Source organism: Canis aureus, chromosome 15, assembly GCF_053574225.1.
Source record: "Canis aureus isolate CA01 chromosome 15, VMU_Caureus_v.1.0, whole genome shotgun sequence".
Lineage (NCBI taxonomy): Eukaryota > Metazoa > Chordata > Mammalia > Carnivora > Canidae > Canis > Canis aureus.
In genome coordinates this window covers 61,187,894-61,208,526 of record NC_135625.1, presented here as the reverse complement: position 1 = coordinate 61,208,526, position 20,633 = coordinate 61,187,894, and the positions used below count along the sequence as shown (strand labels likewise).

Here is a 20,633-nt window from a genome sequence, read left to right as displayed (position 1 = left end):
GCATTAGCCAGCTCCTGCCACTGGAGGAAATGGGCACGGGCTTCCTTCCGGCTGCACTGGGCTTTGCTCACCTGGCCCTGCCAACCCTAGTGCTGGCTCTGCTAACCCCATGAAGCCCCATCCTGCTCTGTTCTGTATTGTCCAGGGCATTCTGCAGCCTTTACAGTTACTGATGCCTACTCTGAGCAAAATAAGCATTTCTCTGCTGCTGTTTAAAATGGCTGCAAGTTCTCTGACATACTTCCCATCAGGAGGTGGGATCTTTGCTCTTTCCCTTGACTTGAGTCTGGCGGATGTGAGCAACAGATTGCAGCAAACGTGCTGCTGTGTGGGTTCTGGGCTTTGTCTTTAGAGGACCAGTAGCTTCATCTCTGTCACTCCCATGGAAGGAATCCATGGGCCCTGCTATGGAAGACCACTGAGACATCGAGAGAGATCCGGAGGCCATAGCACAGAAAAAGAGAGAGACCCAGGGGAGGTCAGTCCTCTTCACCATCTTCACCAAGGTGCTGAGCATGTCAATGAAGATATCTTGGATCCCCTGGACCAGATCAGCCACCAGCTATATAGCATCAAGTAATCCCCGTCAACACCATATGGAGCAGAACCATCCACACCAACCCTGCCCAAATCTCTGACCCATAAAATCATGAAATATAGTACAATGACTGTTGCTTTAAGCCACTAATTCTGGCTCACTTTGCAGTAGATAAATGGAGAGTCTGGGCTCTAAGAAAGAGGGGGACTTAGAACAATTTTAGCTAGGCTGGTGTTTAGTCCAATATAGAGAGAATCTAGGGTAGATAAGGAGGAGCTGGGCTCACAGTTTTCCAGCTCTTCCCACAAAAGCAGTATCACTGGCCTTCAGGAGATCCCCAAAGCATTGACTTGCACTCATTCAAATAAAATAGGTTCCATATCCAACTATAAATACATTTTTAAAATATCTAGCTTCCGTATTTTTTCTGCCTTCTGTTGTTATAGGTAACAAAGACTTTACTTTCTAAAAAGGCAGTGGATGGGATGCCTGGGTGTCTCAGTGATTGAGTATCTGCCTTTGGCTCAGGTCACGATCCCAGGATCCTGGGATCAAGTCCCACATCAGGCTTCTCGAAGGAAGCCTGCTTCTCCCTCTGCCTGTGTCTCTGCCTCTCCTTCTGTGTCTCTCATGAATAACTAAATAAAATCTTTTAAAAAAATAAAAAGCCAGTGGAACATGATGTTGTGAACAAAAAGAACCAGAGAGTCTCAGTACAAGGACAATGAGTAAAATAAGGAAAAGTATACCTTTTTCAAACAATGGCAGAAATTTTAGAAGTTAAAAAACACTTTATGATAAAGGAATTCCAAATCACCTTCTAGTCATCAAACTATTACCTATTTTTATAGCCAGTATCTTTGGTAAAACGAATGAATAAGTAAAATTAGCCTCAAATCAGTGAAATCCTGTAATTACAGACTATTGTATAATACACACATTTCGAGTCAGGTTTTACAAGTTACCTTGGGCACTTCCTTCCATCCCAAAGTGAGGTCTGGTGGCAAAGACTTTCAAAAACATGCCACTCTGTAATTCTGAAAATCCAGACTTTCTAGTCCCCCCAATAACACTAAAGTGAATGTTCAGAACATCTGCCAGTACTTTAGAGGTGAATATTCTAAAATCGTGGAAAGCACAGAGTTTAGTATAATTCCTGGCTCATGCTCAGCATGCATTTGTTTAATGGACAGATTTACCTGAGCACACTGCCTCATTTCACTGACAAAGATTTGACAGTCTGCAAGGAAACAAGTCTTAGTGATCAAGTCACAGAGTTCTTCAGGTGCAAAGCCAGGACTAGAACCAGGTACTGGTGCCCCCCTAACATGCTGCTGTCCAAGGGCTACACTATTATTAACTCAAGGATAAAGCATAAACTTGTCTGTATACAGGGTTTGACAGCCCACTGCTCTTCCTAGCACCAAATAATGGCTCTTAACTAATGTTGTGTAAACACAGAGTAATTTTGAAGGTGGAGACTCATAATGATCTTTGCAAAATGCAATTTGCTTGCTGATATTCATAAGACTTGATCCATTAAACACTTCTTGATTTAAAAAAATGGAATTTGCAAAAATATATCACAAGCCAACAAGTATATAATACATAGATAATTACCAAGTGTGTCTGCTATAAAATATGACAAAATTTCTGAATAAAAAACATGGTAACTTCTCAAATATCATCATAAAGATTATCACTAGTACTAGTGTTATCCATAGAAAGGACTTACTGTAAACAGTTCTCAGTTTATCCATTCTAAAAGTTAGTCAGGATATGCAGGTTTATTTTAAGCATGTAAACCTGCTCTCCCATGTTTATACAATATATTCTAATCCTGGCAACCAATGAGTTTTAAATTACTGTCTATGGGCTCTTTCCTGAGCTGAGTATCTGGAATTGTCTTTCTGCTCCCAGCCATCAATGGGATCTTTCAACTCTTGAATTGTGGGTAAAAGTTCTGAATTTAGCTAAAAGGCCTCATGATGAGGTAGAAAGTGATATGCTCTTTCGGAATGGATAGATTTCAGATAAGTATAGAGAGTTGTCTCTAAAATCTGCACAGGAGATGGCCTATATGCAGCTTTAGAGGCACAAAATTTAAATCCAGTCGAAGATGACAGATTGAGATATTTGAACTCGACCCAATCAATAAACAGTAATGAAGGCTATTAGTATTCAAGTTGAGTAGTAATTTGAGTTGAAATGAAAGTAGGATGTTCAAGAGGGTAATTTTAATCCCATGTGTAATGAAACAGACAGAGGAGAAAAAATTCAGAAGAGGCACTGGGGAGTCTATGGGAGTAATCATGAGGTGTAAAGGGCCAGCATGACCAAAGTGAGAAGGGAATAAAGTGCTTATTCTGGGAGATATTGTTAAGGAAAATGTTTAAAATATATAAAATATTGACCAAAGTGCTTGAAGGAACGAGCCAGGCAAGAGTTCTGCTGTCTCTGCCACCAAGACAAGAAGCATAACAGAGGTATGAACAGAATCTGATGGTTGAGGAGAGAAATAAGATTTGGTGAAGGGTGACGAGTTCAGGAGAGGTGATCAAGGGACACCCAAGTGAGATGCCCTGCAACCAGCTGCAAGCCCAGAACTAAACATCAGAGGCAGAGATTTTGATGACTGAGTCATCCTTTTTTTCCCCACCGAGACTCGTGGAAAGGACTCTTGGAGTTCTTTCTCTCCCAAAATATCTCCCAAGAGTATTCCATGGGGCTTGACAGATTCATAGGATTCCCTCCCATTATTGGGAGTGAGAAACAATGAGATCTACAACAAAGAATTACCTGAAGGGAAATTTATACTGTTAGTTCCTCATAAGTAACCCTGGAGGAGACAAAGAGATAGGATTGATAAAATGTCACAGCAATGGCCTCCACACTGGAACATTCCACTAGCCTCGTATCAATTTCATAATTTCTTTCCATTCCCCTACTCCACACAGCCATGTACTTCCCTTTAACATGTACATTATATAAATACATCATTATCCATAGACTCAGCCTCTCAACAACACTCTGGGGCAGCATATAGTACCCAGGATATTTAAAACATGCACCAAAATACATAAGATATATCTTCTATGAAGAAACAGGCCATTGAAAGTACTCCCAGAACATTTCTCTCTGGCTGAGCTAAAGAGGAGGCCAGTGAATGAATGTCAAGGTCACAGATTGATTGGTCAAAATATAGAAAATATAGAAAAAGGCAAAGTTCATTTATTAAACTATAATCTTGATACCAGAGAATTTATTTAAAGGGTTTAGGCTAAAACACCAAAGAAACGTTACTAAGGCAATAATGACATCTGAAGTTCAATAGTCAATATCAAGCTAGGATGCTTTAGGAGAGTGAATAGACTTAGGATGCATTAGAGTCTTCTAGCTGGCCTCCCGAGCAACAAGGTTCCCAGCACACTGTGAGAGGGGCAAGTGAATGGGTGTGGATCAACCTTCCGCAAACCAAGTGTGCCAAACATCCTGCTTAGATGTGGCATATCTAGACCACAACTTCCCTTTCCTATTGACAAACCAGTACATTAATGGTCCTCTCTCATCAAGCTCTAATTTACCTTACAGTCTCAGGCAATATCTTCTCTCTGGCACCCACTCTGTATCTTGGCCATATGGGACCATTTGATATGTCAGGTGTGTTCCCCACAATTTTCTCGTCCATCACTTTGTTTACATTCCTCTTCTATCTTGAATCCACTTTCCATTCCTCCTATTTGTGTCAAAATCCTCCTTATCTTTAACTCCACACTGTCATCTCAATAATATTCTCTTCTAATCTGTGATCCCCATCATATTTCTTTTATATCTTATGACTTTTGTTTCATATGCCAGTTATTTATTTACTTGGCTTATCTTCTCTACAAGAATCTATGAGAAGAAAAATATTTCATTTAATTGAGCCTATCATCCCAAATGCTGAACTTTGACATCTGGCCTCATACCAAAGCGCTCTGCTTTTTCATTCTTCCTGTTATTTTCTTTTTCCTTTATTCCTGTTTTGATGTTCTCTTTTCTTTGTTTCTAATTACATGATTCTATTCAGCCTTAAATGGCTGTCCCTAGCTGCTATGTATCACATCAAAAACTAGCCTCCTCTACCTGACTTCCAAGGTCTTCCAAAATTTAAATCCACCTTTCCTGTTCAGTTTTGTTTCTTCCTACTCCCAGAAGGCAACTCTCTTCACTATTCTAAGAGAAGGTCAAGTTCATTTCAGTCAGGCTAAGATGCCAGATAAAGGGAACTAAATACTATGATATTCTTGGTAAGTTAAGTTGGTCTAACTGGAAAAATTTTCTACTTACTGCCCAGGCTACTACCCTTTGGTGCCATAAACAGCTAGTCAGGGCACTGTGTCATCCTGTCTAGGAATTTCCTGATCCTTAACTATCGGTAAGATTGAGTCTCTCTCTTGCCTTCAACATAGTACCTGTACTTCCTGAATAGTTCTATCCCATCACTCTGCTCCAATCTTAGGCATCTTCTCTATACCAAGCCACTTATCTGGCTCTGATTCCCTTCTCTGCCTTAACTTCACACTTCCCCCAATCCTGGTCCATCACATCTTACGGCTGATCTCATCCGTTCTCTCTCGGCTGCAATGGTTCTCATTGACTCAGCATCTATGCCCAGTCAGTCAACACCAAAGTCTCAAACTGTAACAATTCCCACTTTCCACAGTTCCCCTCTCTATGACTTGGGCTGAATTATGTCCTCAGAAAAGCCATGTTGAAGTCCTAATCTTTACCCCTCAGATCATGGTCTTATTTGGGAGTAGGACTGCTGCAGATATAGTTAGTTAAAATGAGGTCATAGTGGAATAAGGTAAGCCCTTAATCCAATATGCCAAGTATTCTTATTCAAATGGGAAATTTGAACAGACACACACATAGGGGGAATCCATGTGAAGACAGAAATTGGAGTGATGCAGCTACAAGCCAAGGAATGCCAAGGATTGACTGTTACTACCAGAGGCTAGGAGAGAAGCATGAACAGCTTCTTCCTGAGAGCCTTCAAAAGGAATCAATACCCTGCCAACATCTTGATTTGGGACGTGTAGCCTCCAGAAATGTGAGAGAGGCAAAAAAAAAAAAAAAACAGAAAAGAAAAAAATGTCTTTTGGCGATAGGACCTTCAGAAAAACCAAAACAGCAACTCTCAAGACCATTACAGATTATTCCAGCCTACTAATAATATGATGGCTAGAGAGATCAATGTGAGCGTGCCATGTGCCCAGGTAACACATGCAGCCAGTGTCCTATCTGTGTCTGATACAAATCTGCCATTTCACATCAGTGGACTTCACTCAGAAGCCTGTATTTTGTTTTCATTCATTCTTAGTGTGAAAGGTGATTGATATTGTGTGTGTAATGAACTTTACAACCATAATAATCAGCTGGACTTCAGCTGATGATCAGGAAATACTGCCATAAAATAAAGACCAGATGACTGCACTATCTTTATTCTGGTATTTATTACTTTCTTCCTTCCAAAACATGTCTCCTAAAATTTAGTCCTTATTCTAAATATTTTTTGCTTGTATATGACTTTTCATTGTAGATCCTAGATAGACTTTGGGAATCATGAAAAGAGAGAGACAGAAAAGGCGAGAAACAGAGGCAGTAACAAAGTCAGAGAGAACTAGTAACTGAGTAGTGTTGCCAGATAAAAGACAAATCCATTTTTAGTAGAAGTTCCAAATCTTGCCTGGGACATTCATGCTAAAAACGTATTCATGATTTATCTGAAATTCATATATATATATATTTTTTTTTTATTTATGATAGTCACACAGAGAGAGAGAGAGAGAGGCAGAGACATAGGCAGAGGGAGAAGCAGGCTCCATGCACCGGGAGCCCGATGTGGGATTCGATCCCGGGTCTCCAGGATCGCGCCCTGGGCCAAAGGCAGGCACCAAAACGCTGCACCACCCAGGGATCCCCATATTTAATTTAATCTGGAGTTTTCTCACTCTTCTCCCAAAGCTGCACTGTTACTCAGGCGTGGATACAGGATTCATTTGCTTGAGCCACCAATAGTCGCAATGCAGTTTGCAACTCCCGAGAGTTACAAACAACAGGAATTAACAACAAAAACTATCCAATAGCATCAACTCTTAAATGAAAACAAGATCCAAAATTCAAACCTTTGTTGGTGGCTGGTCAGGAATGCAGTTGATCCGTTCTGCTTCATCTACCACCGGGCACACAGCAGAATTAGGGGTGGTACTTGCTGTCCCAGGATCTGGGGTAACTACTGTCCCAGGATCTGGGGTAATCCCAAAAACAAACATAAAATGACCATCAGACAGATTTAACATTATAAGCATTTGATATGGAACACCTGGCTGGCTCAGTGGTTGAGCATCTGTCTTTGGCTCAGGGCATGATCCTGGAGTCCTGGGATTGAGTCCTGCATCAGGCTCCTTGCAGAGAGCCTTCTTCTCCCTCTGCCTATGTTTCTGCCTCTCTCTCTCTCTCTTTCTCTCTCTCTCTCTATGTCTCTCATGAATAAATAAATAATTAAAAAAAATAAGCATTTAATATGATTGTCACAGTTCTCAATACCTCCAAGTCTATGAAATATATGAACTCTACTACTCCAAGTATATGAATTCTACTGCTGATTGGGCTTCACCCTGACGTCCTTGAAATGCACACATTCACTTTAGAAAGCCTCATTTTGTTCATGCTAACTGTATTTACCTCTGTGTATATTGCATCCTCTTCTTCCACCACCAACACCCTTTTTGAGATGGTTCACATAAGAGCAAGGAGTTTGGCATTACCATTAGATCAAAAGTTCACCAAGGCAAGAACCAAATCTACTTTCTCTAGTCCAGGAGTCAGCAAACTATAGCTCATGGGCCAAATCAGGTCACAGCCTGACTTTTAAATAAAGTATTGCTGGAACATGGCTACACCCACTTTTTAATGTATTATCTATAGCTGCTTTTGTGCTACAATAGCAAAATTGATTAGTTATAAGAGACCATATGGCCTGCCAAATCTGAAGCATTAAGTACCTGGCCCTTCACAGAAAAGTTTGCAAACTTCTCTGGTCCTTTACTTATACCCCCAGCAGCTGGTTACAATATGTTTGCACATAAAACATGCCCAGTGTGTGCTGTCTTGAACGTTACCACCCTAATCAGAGTAACCTCAATTCTGGTTGCTCTGTCAACAGGCATTCCCTCAACAGGAACACTTCTGAGTGATATTCTTATGTAAACATAAAGTCTCATATCTCAAAAATGTAAAGGAAGGCCACCAATCTAAAAATTGGCAGTTAGGAACTGCCCAAGGGCCTTGATTCAGATGTTAAAATCAGTTAAATAAAAAGGACACATTTATTACATTCTAAAATAAGGAGGTGAGAGTTCTTTAAGTTACTCTGTGGTAAGTTAATAAGGACATTAAGATAGAACAATGAGGCTTTTAATTAGTTTTCTAATTTCTTTTCCAATTTAAAAGGGATGGATTAAGAGGACTTCAATTTTGTGCCACTTTCTGCATAAGGATTTTAGTTGCATCTTCAAGATCATGGAATTTTAAGAGTTAAACCATCTTTAAGATTATTTGATCTAACCCCTCACAAAAGTAGAAATTGTCAGGGCTGGGACAGAGGGAGTGGGAGCAGAGAAGTCTTCTTCTAGCCATAGACTGACCCTTCATCACTTGGTTCACAGAAGCTGTTCCTAGATGAACCTGATAAGAAATCAGGGATAACTGAGCACAATCCAGCCGCTGTTTCTGAATAAGACAATTCAATAATTGTCTAATTAAAGAAGTCTGGTAGTTGCTACTTTGTTAAAAACAGAACTTTCACCTAAAATACTTTGATTATATATTTATTCGATTGCCTTACATGTAAGAGATAATTACTTAATAAAGGTTAATAATGTTGTTAATGAAATGAAAGTTCATCAATGCAATTCAGCAAATTTATGTCAAGAGTCAGTTGTGGAATCCTGCAATGTGCTAACTGGGAAATAAAAGTATCAGCTTAGGCGTTCAGTGAATACCTAATGAGCTGCCACAAGCCACAGTTCCAGTCAGGGGCTCACCAACACACATATAACATCCCTCCCCCCCATAAACACACAGACGCATTCACACCAATGGACAGGAGACCATCACTTCCCTGCCATTATGAGGTTTCTACTCTGATAAGAGCAACACATAGAGGAGAACATCAGAGTTCCTTGTTACCTTTTGATTCCAAAGAATCTTGAGCTGAAAGCACAAACAGAGGAATAGTGATGATAAACACCATAAGCAGAAGAACACTGAGCATAAGCTCCAAAGTCGTGAAATCTTTCCACCTCCTTCTTGCCATCTGCAAAAAAAAAAAAAAGAAAAGAAAAGAAAAGAAAAGAAAAGAAAAGGCGGTGGGGGGAAACAATTTTAGATTTGAGTTTCATTTAATTTATCTAGTAATTTTGTAATGGACAAGCTCAAATGTCACTTAAGTAAAATGAATAACTAGCAAACACTCAGGTACACATCCATCATCTAGATTAAAAAATTATCAATTCATGACAATCTTGTTTTGTCTTTATTCCTACTTACTTCTCTCCCTAACCTTAGATTATTTTAAAGCAAATCTTAGATATTTTTGAATCTGAAAGTATCTAAGTATTGGGGCATCTCACTGGCTTAGTTATAGAACATGTGACTATTGATCTCAGAGTTGTGAGTCTGAGCACCATGATGGGTATAGAAATTACTTAAAAATTTATTTTCAATATTTAAGTATTAAAATATAAACTTCATGCAACCCAATCAAGATATTGTTAGAACACCAAAGGTATTTTTAAGATAATTTTTAATCATCAAATATCTAGTCAATGTTGAAATTTCTCTCATTGTCTAATATTTTATAATTTGTTCTACTTTCATCAGGATGCAAGCGAGATTTATATATTGTAATTGGTTTGTGTCTGTTAAGTGTTTTGTTGTTGTTTAGAGAGAGAGCGCATATGCACTTGCATGAGCCTGGGGTAGAAAGAAGGGCCGAGAAAGAGAATCTTAAGCAGGTTCTGTGCCCAGCATGGAGCCCAACGGGGGCTCAATCTCATGACCCTGAGATTGTGACCTGAGCCACAATCAAGAGCATGACACTTAACCAACTGAGCCACCCAGGGTCCCTCTGTTAATCTTCATTCAATCAGTAGGTTTGTTCTGTAGATTTCCCCATAGTCTGGATTTTGTCAATTGCATCTGTGGATATACTAATATGTTTTTCTACCCTTATGTTTCCTGCAAATTTAATTACCAGATCTAGAGTTTTGGCAGATATAGGTCTTTTAGCAAGAATGGTGCATAGCTCATATACAGTCTTCTGGCAAGAGACACATAAAATCTAGCAGATTCTCCCTTTTTCATATTAATAGCCATTGGTGAGTATATTTCTTAGATCCATTATTTCACTAGTTGTGACAGTGATACTGTAATTATACCATTCCTTATATACTTGATGAAATATTACTATAGAGAAAAACTTCCCCTCATCTGTTATTTGCACATAAAGATAAAATTCATATACGGAAGGTAGGATAAATGTTTGACCCTATTTTCTGGGTTTCAGAATAAGGAGTTGTTGCCCTAACACCCTTGAAAGAGGACCAGTGAGATTATTTGCCCAATATATTTGTGAAGTTATGGATTTAAACACATCTTATCTGTACTAATCCAATGATATTATTATTATCATTAATGCTCATTCCGTCTCACCTATACTTAGCGGGAGTCTCTTCAGATTGGTTCCTGGTAGTCTTTGATAGTTTCCTTATTCTCTGTTATAACATGAAGATCTAGGCTTATTTTGTACATCCCCTTCCCCCAGACTCAAATCAAACATCTCTAAGGAGGCTTTGTGTTTTTTTTTTGTTTTTTTGGTTTTTTTCAGTGGGAACAATACTCAGAAACCACAGTTTCAGTGAGAGTTGGTGAATTCTACAACTAAAGATACCTAAAGTATCATCCTGACCAACTGGCTACCTTTGGAGTCCCAGGAAGAATTGTCAATTAAAAAAAAAATACAGAAATAACACATTTATTACCTATGTTAGGGTCATTATAAATCCTAGCTGGGGATTAAAATATTTTGCCAAGAAGTTTAAATCAGATGTTCAGCACTTGCCTACTGTCTCAACCTCAGTGAATCTAAATCTCTGGGGTTAAGGCTTGGATATCTGATTTTTTTTTTTAACTCCACAGATAATTCCAATATGCAACTATGTTTCAGAAACAGTGACCCTATCATGGTCTTATAAATTGTAAAAATGCATTTTATCAGGTAAAAATATATTAAGAAATGGTATCTATAAAGTTAAAAAAAAAAAAAAAGAAATGGAACCAATAGTCAAGACCCTCCATTTTATGCATAAGTAAAGTAAGGCATGGTCAGTCAAGTGTCTTTTTCAGAGCCACCTAGTCAAAAACTAGAACCAAATTTCCCAAAAGGCTGAATGTAGTTCCCTTTGGTTACTGTATCTCTCCTGGCAACTTTTGGTGGGCCGCTCATGGACAGAATATGCTTGAGCCTACCACAACTTGGTCTTCAACAACTCATCTCAACCTATCTTATTCCTGACCCCTTCTTCCAATCAGCTCCTGATCTCCATCAGATTTGAGTCAAAGGGGGCACCTGGGTGGCTCAGTGGTTGAGCATCTGCCTTTGGCTCACATCATGATCCTAGGACCCTGGGATCAAGTCCCATATGAGGCTCCCCTACAGGGAGCCTGCTTCTCCCTCTGCCTTTGTCTCTGCCTCTCTTTCTCTCTATGTCTCTCATGAATAAATAAATAAAATATAAAAAAAAAAAAAGATTTGAGTCAAAGTATTGCATTCCAGTCTGTAAAGAACTTGATATGTACCAACCAACTACTACTATAAACTGCCTTGGAACTGAGTATTCTTCTCCTCAAAACATCTAACTTCCAGAACTTCTGACCACAGAACTTCCCACACAGAAGTTGGTGGCCTCCCCCTGTGGAGTCTGACACAGCAGCATGTGATCCCCTGCTCACTGCTTCCTGCCAAACACACCACACACTGGGATCAACAACGAAGCTGGTCTTTTGGGGGTGCTAAATGCAGACAGTATTTTAAGTCAAAATTTGTGTCTTAAAGACTCATAGAATTCAAACCCTAAAATCATTCTCCTTCATATTCAGAGGTCCAGGACAAAGAATGCCTTGAAATATCTTCTCACTGACAAGGAAGGATGATGGAAAGTCAACCTTCACTCATTGAACCTGCTAACACTAGGGGAGACCGTGCCCAGAGAGAAGCTGAACTGCTCCCAGGATGGATACTGATACCACAAGTCTAGGTATGGAGCACAGCAATATGGCAAATGTTTGAATAAAAATAAGATACCACCTTCCTAAGGGTGAATATGATGAACAAGACAGAAACAGGACCTGAAGGAGGAAAGGAAAAAACTCATAGCTGTTAAAGCCTGGACCACCGCAACTGGCAGTGTCACTGGGGCCTTTGAGCAGCTTCCCTTAGCCCTACCACAAATGCACAGACTACATTTAAGGTTTTCTTCCGATAAGGAGTTAGGCACTGTGTACCCATTCAGATGACGATTATGCCTCACAAACAGTCCTTTCTAGAAATCTGCCTCAGTGTCTGCATTGCAGGATTTTGTCCTTTGTTAGGGATAATTTTGATTCTGGCCTGAGCTGTGGCACTGTCCTCCAGCAGTAGCAAGGAACATGACTCCCCTATCACTCACTCCGTATCCTTCCCAGGGTTGTCCCAGATGCCACTGTATTTACCACCTCCTTCTTCTGACCCACTACTACCATTCTTTAGAAAGTGTGTCCTTTGCAAGTTAACATTCTGTATACTCTGTCAAACATTGAGTAAATCACATCTTTCAGTCACTTGTGCCAAATTCCAACAGCATTTTATTAGATAACATTTGCTGTCTTTGAAAAGGAAAGCTCGACATTTCATGCCATTAGCTGAGCTAAGTTTTGAGAATCACTGAAATATCCTGTTTACCTAAGATAGCAACATCCTATTCTGATTGCATTCTATATATGCAACAATACTGAGATACTAGAATGACCAGGCTAATTTTCCATTATACCGTGGATGATGAAAGGACTGAGGTGTTATGTGGTTTTAAAAAAAGATTTATTTATTCATTTTAGAGAGGGAGGAGGGGCAGAAAGAGAGGGAGCAAGAGAAAATCTCAAGCAGACTCCGCACTGAGTGTGGAGCCCAACATGGAGTTCAGTCTCACGACCCATGAGATCATGACCTGAGCCAAAATCAAGAGTCAGATGCTTAACTAACTGAGCTACACAGGCTCCCCTATGTGCTATGTGTTTTAATGACACTCTCCCAAGGTTTAGGACAAGTCTGTGGCACAATTAGGGATGCTGACTTCCGCCTTAGAGATTGTCTTTATGACCTCACTGCCTCTTAGGTAAAGGCAACACTCTTTCACATTTTGTGTGAGGATGTTCATCTATAGGAGCAGACACAGCACTTTTTCAAAAGCATGAGAAACTACATAGAGCCATATTGTAATGCAGAAATGTGTCATTCACCAGGAAGTGAAGCTGACAAGTCACAATCAATACATCAATCAGCATGGAGACAAAAACGTCTAAGATCTTCCATAGAAGAAGTAAACAAATCCATTGTCAAGTTGGATGGCGTGACGGAATGATTTCTAAAGTGAGTTTCGTTGATCTAACTAGCTCCTTGTATCCCCTTGAGCAATAGGAGACTGCACATCAGTAGAATCTGGAATCAGACATAGTGAGGAGTGTAAAGTCAAAGGGAAGAGGAGAGCAGAGCAGAACTGCCTCCACGAGTGGGGCCATTGGTTTTGGGGCCTCACAAGCTTGTAATGCCATCACTTTCAAGACTAAATGGTACCACTACAGTCTAATTCTTAGTAATAATTATAGCTAATGTTTTGAGGTTTTTCTATCCAGTATTTTCCAGACATTACTAGTTATCTTTATAATCCCCAAATGCAGGTATTATTCATCTCTATTTTATGAGTAAGGAAACAGAGGTCAGAAAGGTATAAAACTTATCAGCAATGATAAATATTGGAGCTGAAATTCACTCCCAGTCTATGCTCCAAAGGCATACTTCTCTTCAGAACTATAGCAAAGCCCACACCCTCTCCCAACCCCACCTTCTCTCCTTATCAGAATCCTGCTTCTTCAGTTCAAACAATACCTCCTCCAGGACTTAAAATTAACCCTCTCTCCCTCTCTTGCTCTCAAACTCTCTATATCTATATTCATAACTCTGAGGACAATCTGTCTTCCCCTCCTAAGTTTTAAGCTGCCAAAAGCCAGTATGTGAGAGTCTCTCACCCCTCCCTGAGTGACCCCTCTCAACCAGAGAGCCTGAGATACTGACTCCCTGGTTCTGTGGGCAACTGGGTGGGGCAAGGGCAGAGAGTCCAGGGCTGGGGTATGCTTCTGCTGAGAGTTGCCTCTTCTGGAAATCCAGATCCCTTTCAATTAGCCTAATGATGCCATTATCATTTTCTTTGTGCTCTATCATGGGGAAAATGTTGGGAAGAACTCTACAATGCTTCACTGGATGCCCCCTGGCAAGTGCTCTAAATGAGCATTTGCTGATTTGGAAGTAAGACTGAGTATAAATACCACCATGTTATGCTCTCTGCCACAGATGTACTTCAGAGAACCTGTTCCTCTTTCCTGAGGGATATGAGAGGGATTAAAAGCAGGAAACAGTATGCCTTCATCTTAACAATCTCGCCAGTAACCACAGGAGTCCAAGTGAAAAAAAGAAAAAGAAAAAAATCAGATATAAACAATTATAAAAAAAAGAATACAGTTATTTATTTTACGAAAGGATTCAAGTCAAGCTTTCTTTTAATCAACCATTTTTGAAGGATGGAGAGATAATCGATATCTCTAGGGAGTTGGGTTTTTTTTTTTTTTCAGAATATACAGCCACTTCCCTCTCTATATGACCTTTGTAACTGTAGCTTATATGAATTACAGCTTTCATATGAGCTGTAAACATAAAAAGTAATAGCTGGAAACCATCTTTTTTAAAAAAAATATTCATTCATGAGAGACAGAGAGAGGGAGAGGCGGAGACATAGATGGAGGGAGAAGCAAGCTCCCCACAAGGAGCCTGAGGGACTCGATCCCAGGACCCCAGGATCATGCCCTGAGCCGCAGGCAGATGCTCAACCGCTGAGCCACCCAGATGTCCCAACCACCTCTTTATAAAGAAAACATATATCAGTAAATCCACTTTCTGGAAAACAGTGCTCTTCACAACCCCTTTATTAAGCCCAACCATAGCTGAACACCAGTTCACACCCCTCTGCTGCTATACCCTCCCCTTGCTCATCAATGCTTAAAGCCCAGTGGTCTCTCTGTGCAAAACTGCCCCCAACTCCACAACAGATACCCGAGAGGTATTCTCTGCTCTGTTATACTCAGCACAATGTTCATGGCTGTTTTTCTTTTTCCATTTTGTTACAGACTCATTTCATTTAGTACATCTTTACAAGAATGCCAATGAAAGTTTGGAAAGGAAAACAGGTAAAGTCCTGTGACCAGTCTACCATCTTGAACCTTTCTGGGTAGGTTTTAAAAGTTCCCCAGATAACTTAAATACTCAGCTCCTTCTACTCCTCTTTGAAAATCACTTTGGAATTTTGAGTTTATCCACGGACTTAATAATATTGCAAGATACTATGCTATAGAGTGGGAGTACAGGTGTAAATTGAGGACAGTGAAAAATGGGACAAACATTAAGTAGGAGACAGTAACAACTAAACACCAAATAATATATTTGGAGGGAGTAGTAGGGGATGAGTAACCTCTTGTGAAATTATCAAGCCCATCAAAGCACCCTTTCCAGTTCCTCCAATATGTCAACACATCCTGTCTATCCTCAGCTCATTTGTGGTCAAGTAGATAAGTTTTTTCCTAAAGCTTTTTCCCAAAAGGTGCATCTACTTACATAGGTTTGCAACACCCCTTTTCTCTCTCAAATTGTGAGCTCCCAAGGTATAAAAATGATGGCTTGTCATACCTTTTTATTTCCTTCCTAAGTATCTACTAGTCGAATCTGCATAATCAATACCTATTGATTGATAATATTTTACTTCCTGGTCAATTACTGTGCTAAACATTTCATTAGTATTTTCCTGCTTTATCTTATCCTGAAACTCTCCTTCTCAAAACAGAGAGCTAGCTAAATAGGTCACAAAAAGACTTGCACTTGACTCCCTGCCCTACCATTTCTTGCTGCATTAGGCAAATGAATTTCCCTAATACTGGTGAGTCTTGGTTTTCTTATCTGCAAAAATGAAATTAACAGTACTTAGAGTATTACCTATCATCACCTTCTTTTGTGAAAATCAAATCAAACACTGTATTTTTTCAGATTTATTTACGAGAGAGAGAGAGAGAGAGAGAAAGTAGGGGAGGGGCAGAGGGAGAGGAAGAGGGAGAGAAGCAGCCTCCCCACTGAGCGAGGAGTCCAACACGGGCTCTGTCTCACGACCCCAAGATCATGACCTGAGCCAAAATCAAGTTGGGCACTCAACTGAGCCACCCAGGAGCCTCTCAAAAACACTTTAAATAACAAAGCATAACTTGCCATTACATTATCATTTGCCTTAGAGAAGACAATTCATGGGTGATGAGTAAGAAGCAACATGTCATTAAGAATTACATCCATTCTACTTTCAATGAGTGTGGCATCGCACCTCACTCGGGGTTTCATGAGGTGGGAGATGCATATTCCTGACTGCTGCCCTTATGAACCTTTTCTGATCCTCCCTCCAATCTGTAGAGTGCTTTACAGCCATATGTTGGGTGAGTCACTCATTACCTGAGACACATGTGCAGAAAGGTAGGAAGAAACAGTGGGAGCCAGGGCGGCAGCTTACCCATCCAAGACCCACTTTCTGCCCCAACAGCTACTGCTCCTCTCGCCGGCTGCCTTGTAAATCCCACTAACTTTACTCAAAAAACATATCCCTGCCCATCTTCCCTCAGTCCCTAGTATAAAGCTCCCAGCTTGAGAATCTTGAACTTACTGTTTGAGAACAACCTTGCAGTCTTGCTCTCCATCCCATCAATGTGTCTTCATGCAAACTCCATATTCTCCTCAATCCTTTGCCCAAGGATGAAATCACAAGGGGATTTGCTTCCCATACACTGATGAGAAATTGCTCTTTGTCAACATAATGCCCTCTTTTTTTTAAAGATTTCTTTATTGAGAGAGAGAGAGGAAGAGAGCACACGAGAGTGCAGAGGGAGAGAGAATCTCAGACTTCCATACCTAATAGAATGAAGTTAGCTAATGAGGTGAAGAGTGATCTCACGTTCACTGGCAAAGAAAGAAGTTATCAGAATGCCCTAAGTGGCCGTGTCTCCTCTTTGGTTGTTGCTGGTGGTTATGAGATAGGGGATTGTTTATTTTAAATCCCTCCAATGTTTATAAAACACATTGTGTGAAAGATGATGAAGTAAAAGGTACCCACAGTCAAATGTAAACAAAATATGCTTAATGAAGGTTTGGCAAAAACCATTAAAACTATGTACACTCTCAATCTGGAATTCCATTTATAGAGCTTTAGCCCACAAATACACCTGCACAAGTATGTATAGATAAAGGTTTTGCACTGTGGCATGACATGAAACATCCATAACAGCAAGAGATTGAAACTAGTGTAAACATCCATCGAGAGAGGACTGAGTAAAAAGTGCAATAAAATAAAATTCATTGATATTCAAAATTATGATATCGTGGTTAAAAAAAAAGAAGTCCACAAGTTGTTTGATACTCCTCCCTTCAGAGGTGGAGCCACGTACCCCATCCCTCACTCCTTGGTAGGCTGGACTCAGTGACTCATTTCTAACAAACAAAATATGGCAGAGGGCATGGTGCATACCTTCCAAAATAGGGTTATAAAAGGCAGTACAGCTTCTTCCTTCCTATTTCTGTTAGATCACTTCCTCACTCTTTTTCTTGGTTCATTTCTTGGAGAAGCCAGCTGCATGTCAGAGTGACACTCTAGCAGGTTGTTAGAAAGGTCCAACAACCCAAGAGAAACTGAAGCCTTTAGCCAACAGCCAGGTGAGGGCACCACCTCACAAGTGGGTCCTCCAGCACCAGTCAAGTCTGCACATGGCTACAGTCCCTGGCAACATCTTGGTTGCAAGGTCAAGAGAGACCTTGAAGCAGAACCACCTCACTGAGCTGCTCCTGCATTTCTAACGCATAAAAGCTATGAGGCAAAAAAACATTTATTGTTTCAAGCTGTGAAATTTGGGGCTAATTTGTTATGCAGCAAGAGATAATTAATACACATGGGTAAATAAGACTTCTAATAATGTATCATTTGCATTTAAAAAATCCTTTGTCTCTTATCAAAAGTCTTTTTATGTCATATATTCAAATACAGTTACCTGCTCCCTGGAACAATAATAATAATTTTCTAGCTATAAAAGAGAAACATTTCCTTAAACTTAAAGAAAAAAACAAACACTGTCATCAGCATCATCTGGCTAATGTTACTTTCTGAATCATAGGGATCCTAATGGTGAAACCTACAGTCTCATTTAGGAATACAACTTAAGAAAACAAAATCAAGACAGATGGCAAAAGGCAAATACAATAAGAAAACTATTTAAATTGCTTAATTGTTTTTTAAAAAAATAATTTAGGGGATCTCTGGGTGGCTCAGCAGTTTAGCGCCTGCCTTTGGCCCAGGGTGTGATCCTGGAGTCCCTCGATCGAGTCCCATGTCGGGCTCCCTGCATGAAGCCTGCTTCTCCCTCTGCCTGTGTCTTTGCCTCTCTCTCTCTCTCTCTCTCTCTCTCTCTGTGTCTCATTAATAAATAAATAAAATCTTTAAAAAAACATATTTTTAACAAACAGCTACTTGGAAGTCCATCATCAACTTTGAATATTCTATTTCATATTACAAAAATTGTGCAATTTGATAATAATGATAAAAATAACTAATGAAGAGTGAGTGAATGTACTAAGAAGTCACATAATTTGTTGCATACGATCCTTACAACAACCCCATGTTACTTACTCCTACAGGCCCACTTACTAATGGGGAAATTAAAATTTTAGCAAGGTCAAATAACTTGACTAGTGTCACACAGCTGATAAGAAGCATAGCCACAATTTCAACACCTGGCCTTTGCACTCGACAGCCAGAACTTTCAACCATTACTCTGTACTCTATGGTATAATGTCCCATATCGTACACACGCTTAGGCTTTTTTTTTTTTTTTTTTTTTAGGCTTTTTGTGAGATTGTGGTTTTATCGGATAGTATCTGGGTCGTTAACCAAGTACTCAGAATGTGCATGGTACATGGCTAAGCACTTAGATGCATTATTTCCATTAGTCCTCACAGCTACCTTATTAGGAGGGACTGTTATTATCCTCATTCTACAAATAGTTAACGGGGCCTGCTAGAAGCTGCAGTGCCCACGGTCCAGAACTCAGAGTCAAGCTTCCAACCAGGCAATATGACTCCAAAGCCAGCTTCCACAGTGTAATGTAAATATAGCAAACTTCTATATTTATAAATAATTAAGGCTGCTAAATTAAGATGAGGTAGGATGTATGGAAGATGGCTGTGTTTTTCCAGAAACAATCATGGGGTTGGAAGGCCTAGGGAAAGAAAAGGAAACAAATATGTGGCAACATTTCAGTCCCCATAGCACCTGGGAGATTCAAAGTGCTTTTGTAAGCATCCATAGAAGTCAATTCGCTTTTAGTTTATGGCCCACGGCAGTGTGTTAAATCCTCTGTGAGATGAAGGAGAATGAGCTGCTGATGCACACTTTCCATGTTTATTCATCATTGAGTTATCAATGCTGCGTCTTTGGGCAATTTATTTATTACTCATCAATTATGTATTAAGCTCCCAAAATGTGCCAAGCACTCTTCCAGGAGCTGGTTCTAAAACAAACAAAACAGATAAAAATCCTTGCTCTCATGAGATTTATGTTCTTATGGTTAGAAAAAAGACACAATAGACAAAATAAGTACATCTATGATGGGTTAGACTGTGGTAGGTACTGTGGAGAAAAAACGGTGGAGGCGGCAATGAGGAATGTGGTGTGCTTTCGCTTAGACTGGTCAAGGCAAAGCTCGCTTGGAAGGTTCAAATTATTACTGTACATAAACTGTGCTGACTGCAACAGTAATTTTCTCTTCTTGAATTAAAGTGGTTATATGAATAGTTGCCAAAGGTCATTTTCCTGGTATTGTTATAACTGTTTAAGCAAAGTAGATAGATTAATCAGGTAGGGGCCCAAAGTGTTGAAATAGCTATCTGAATTAATCTGGAAAAACTGGATAATCAATTGTCATATTTTCTAAATACGGTGTCTGTATTTGCATAGGATCATCTGATCAGTGTCTGACTTGCATATGATGATCTAAGTCTTTCTTCTAAAAACCCTTTGATAACACAAGGCAAGAGATCTAGTGGAAAAAGAGAGGGTTAGTTGTACAGACTAGGAATCACTTGCAAAAAGCAGTCTGGCAAGTCATGACTACTTCTCTAAAGTAGTCTAAATCCATGACTAAATCCTGGGCAAAACCCCCTGGGTTGGTTCATCATCTCCCAGCTACTATCTAACCACTCTGGGCCTCAGTTTCCTTCCCTGAACCACAAAGGGATCATCTCTATTAGACATGTATGGCCTACTATGACCCCAACATCAGGACATGCAAAGGTTTATCTTTCTCATCATCTTCTGCAGCTAACTCCCAAGCTAACTTCAAATGGAAATTTTCTTCTTCGGAGTCCCTCTACTCATGACTCTTCCATGCTTCTGGAGCAGTTTGTGAAGTAACTTTATTAGCTCATCAAAACTCACTTGTGAAGGAATGGTTGACAACGAGAAATCACTGACATCGTGTGCAAGTATGAGTGAAACAGTGATGAGCTATCTTAAAACTAGGGTACAGGACAGAGTGTTCTTCTACTTCATTTGCTCCCTGATATACTTTGGCTCAACCCAGCTCAACAGTCCAAGACCACTTCCCTCTC

General features: G+C 39.9%; 1 protein-coding gene across 1 annotated transcript in view; it reads right to left on the bottom strand.

Moving 5' to 3' along the window:
- MGAM (maltase-glucoamylase) overlaps positions 1 to 20,633 on the bottom strand; it is a 91,871-nt gene that overhangs the window by 65,203 nt on the left and 6,035 nt on the right. The window contains exons 2-3 of the mRNA XM_077850194.1: positions 8,774 to 8,900; positions 6,709 to 6,830 (exon numbers count right to left, since the gene is read on the bottom strand). Coding sequence (XP_077706320.1) covers positions 6,709 to 6,830; positions 8,774 to 8,900 — 249 coding nt within the window. The remainder of the gene's footprint in view (positions 1 to 6,708; positions 6,831 to 8,773; positions 8,901 to 20,633) is intronic.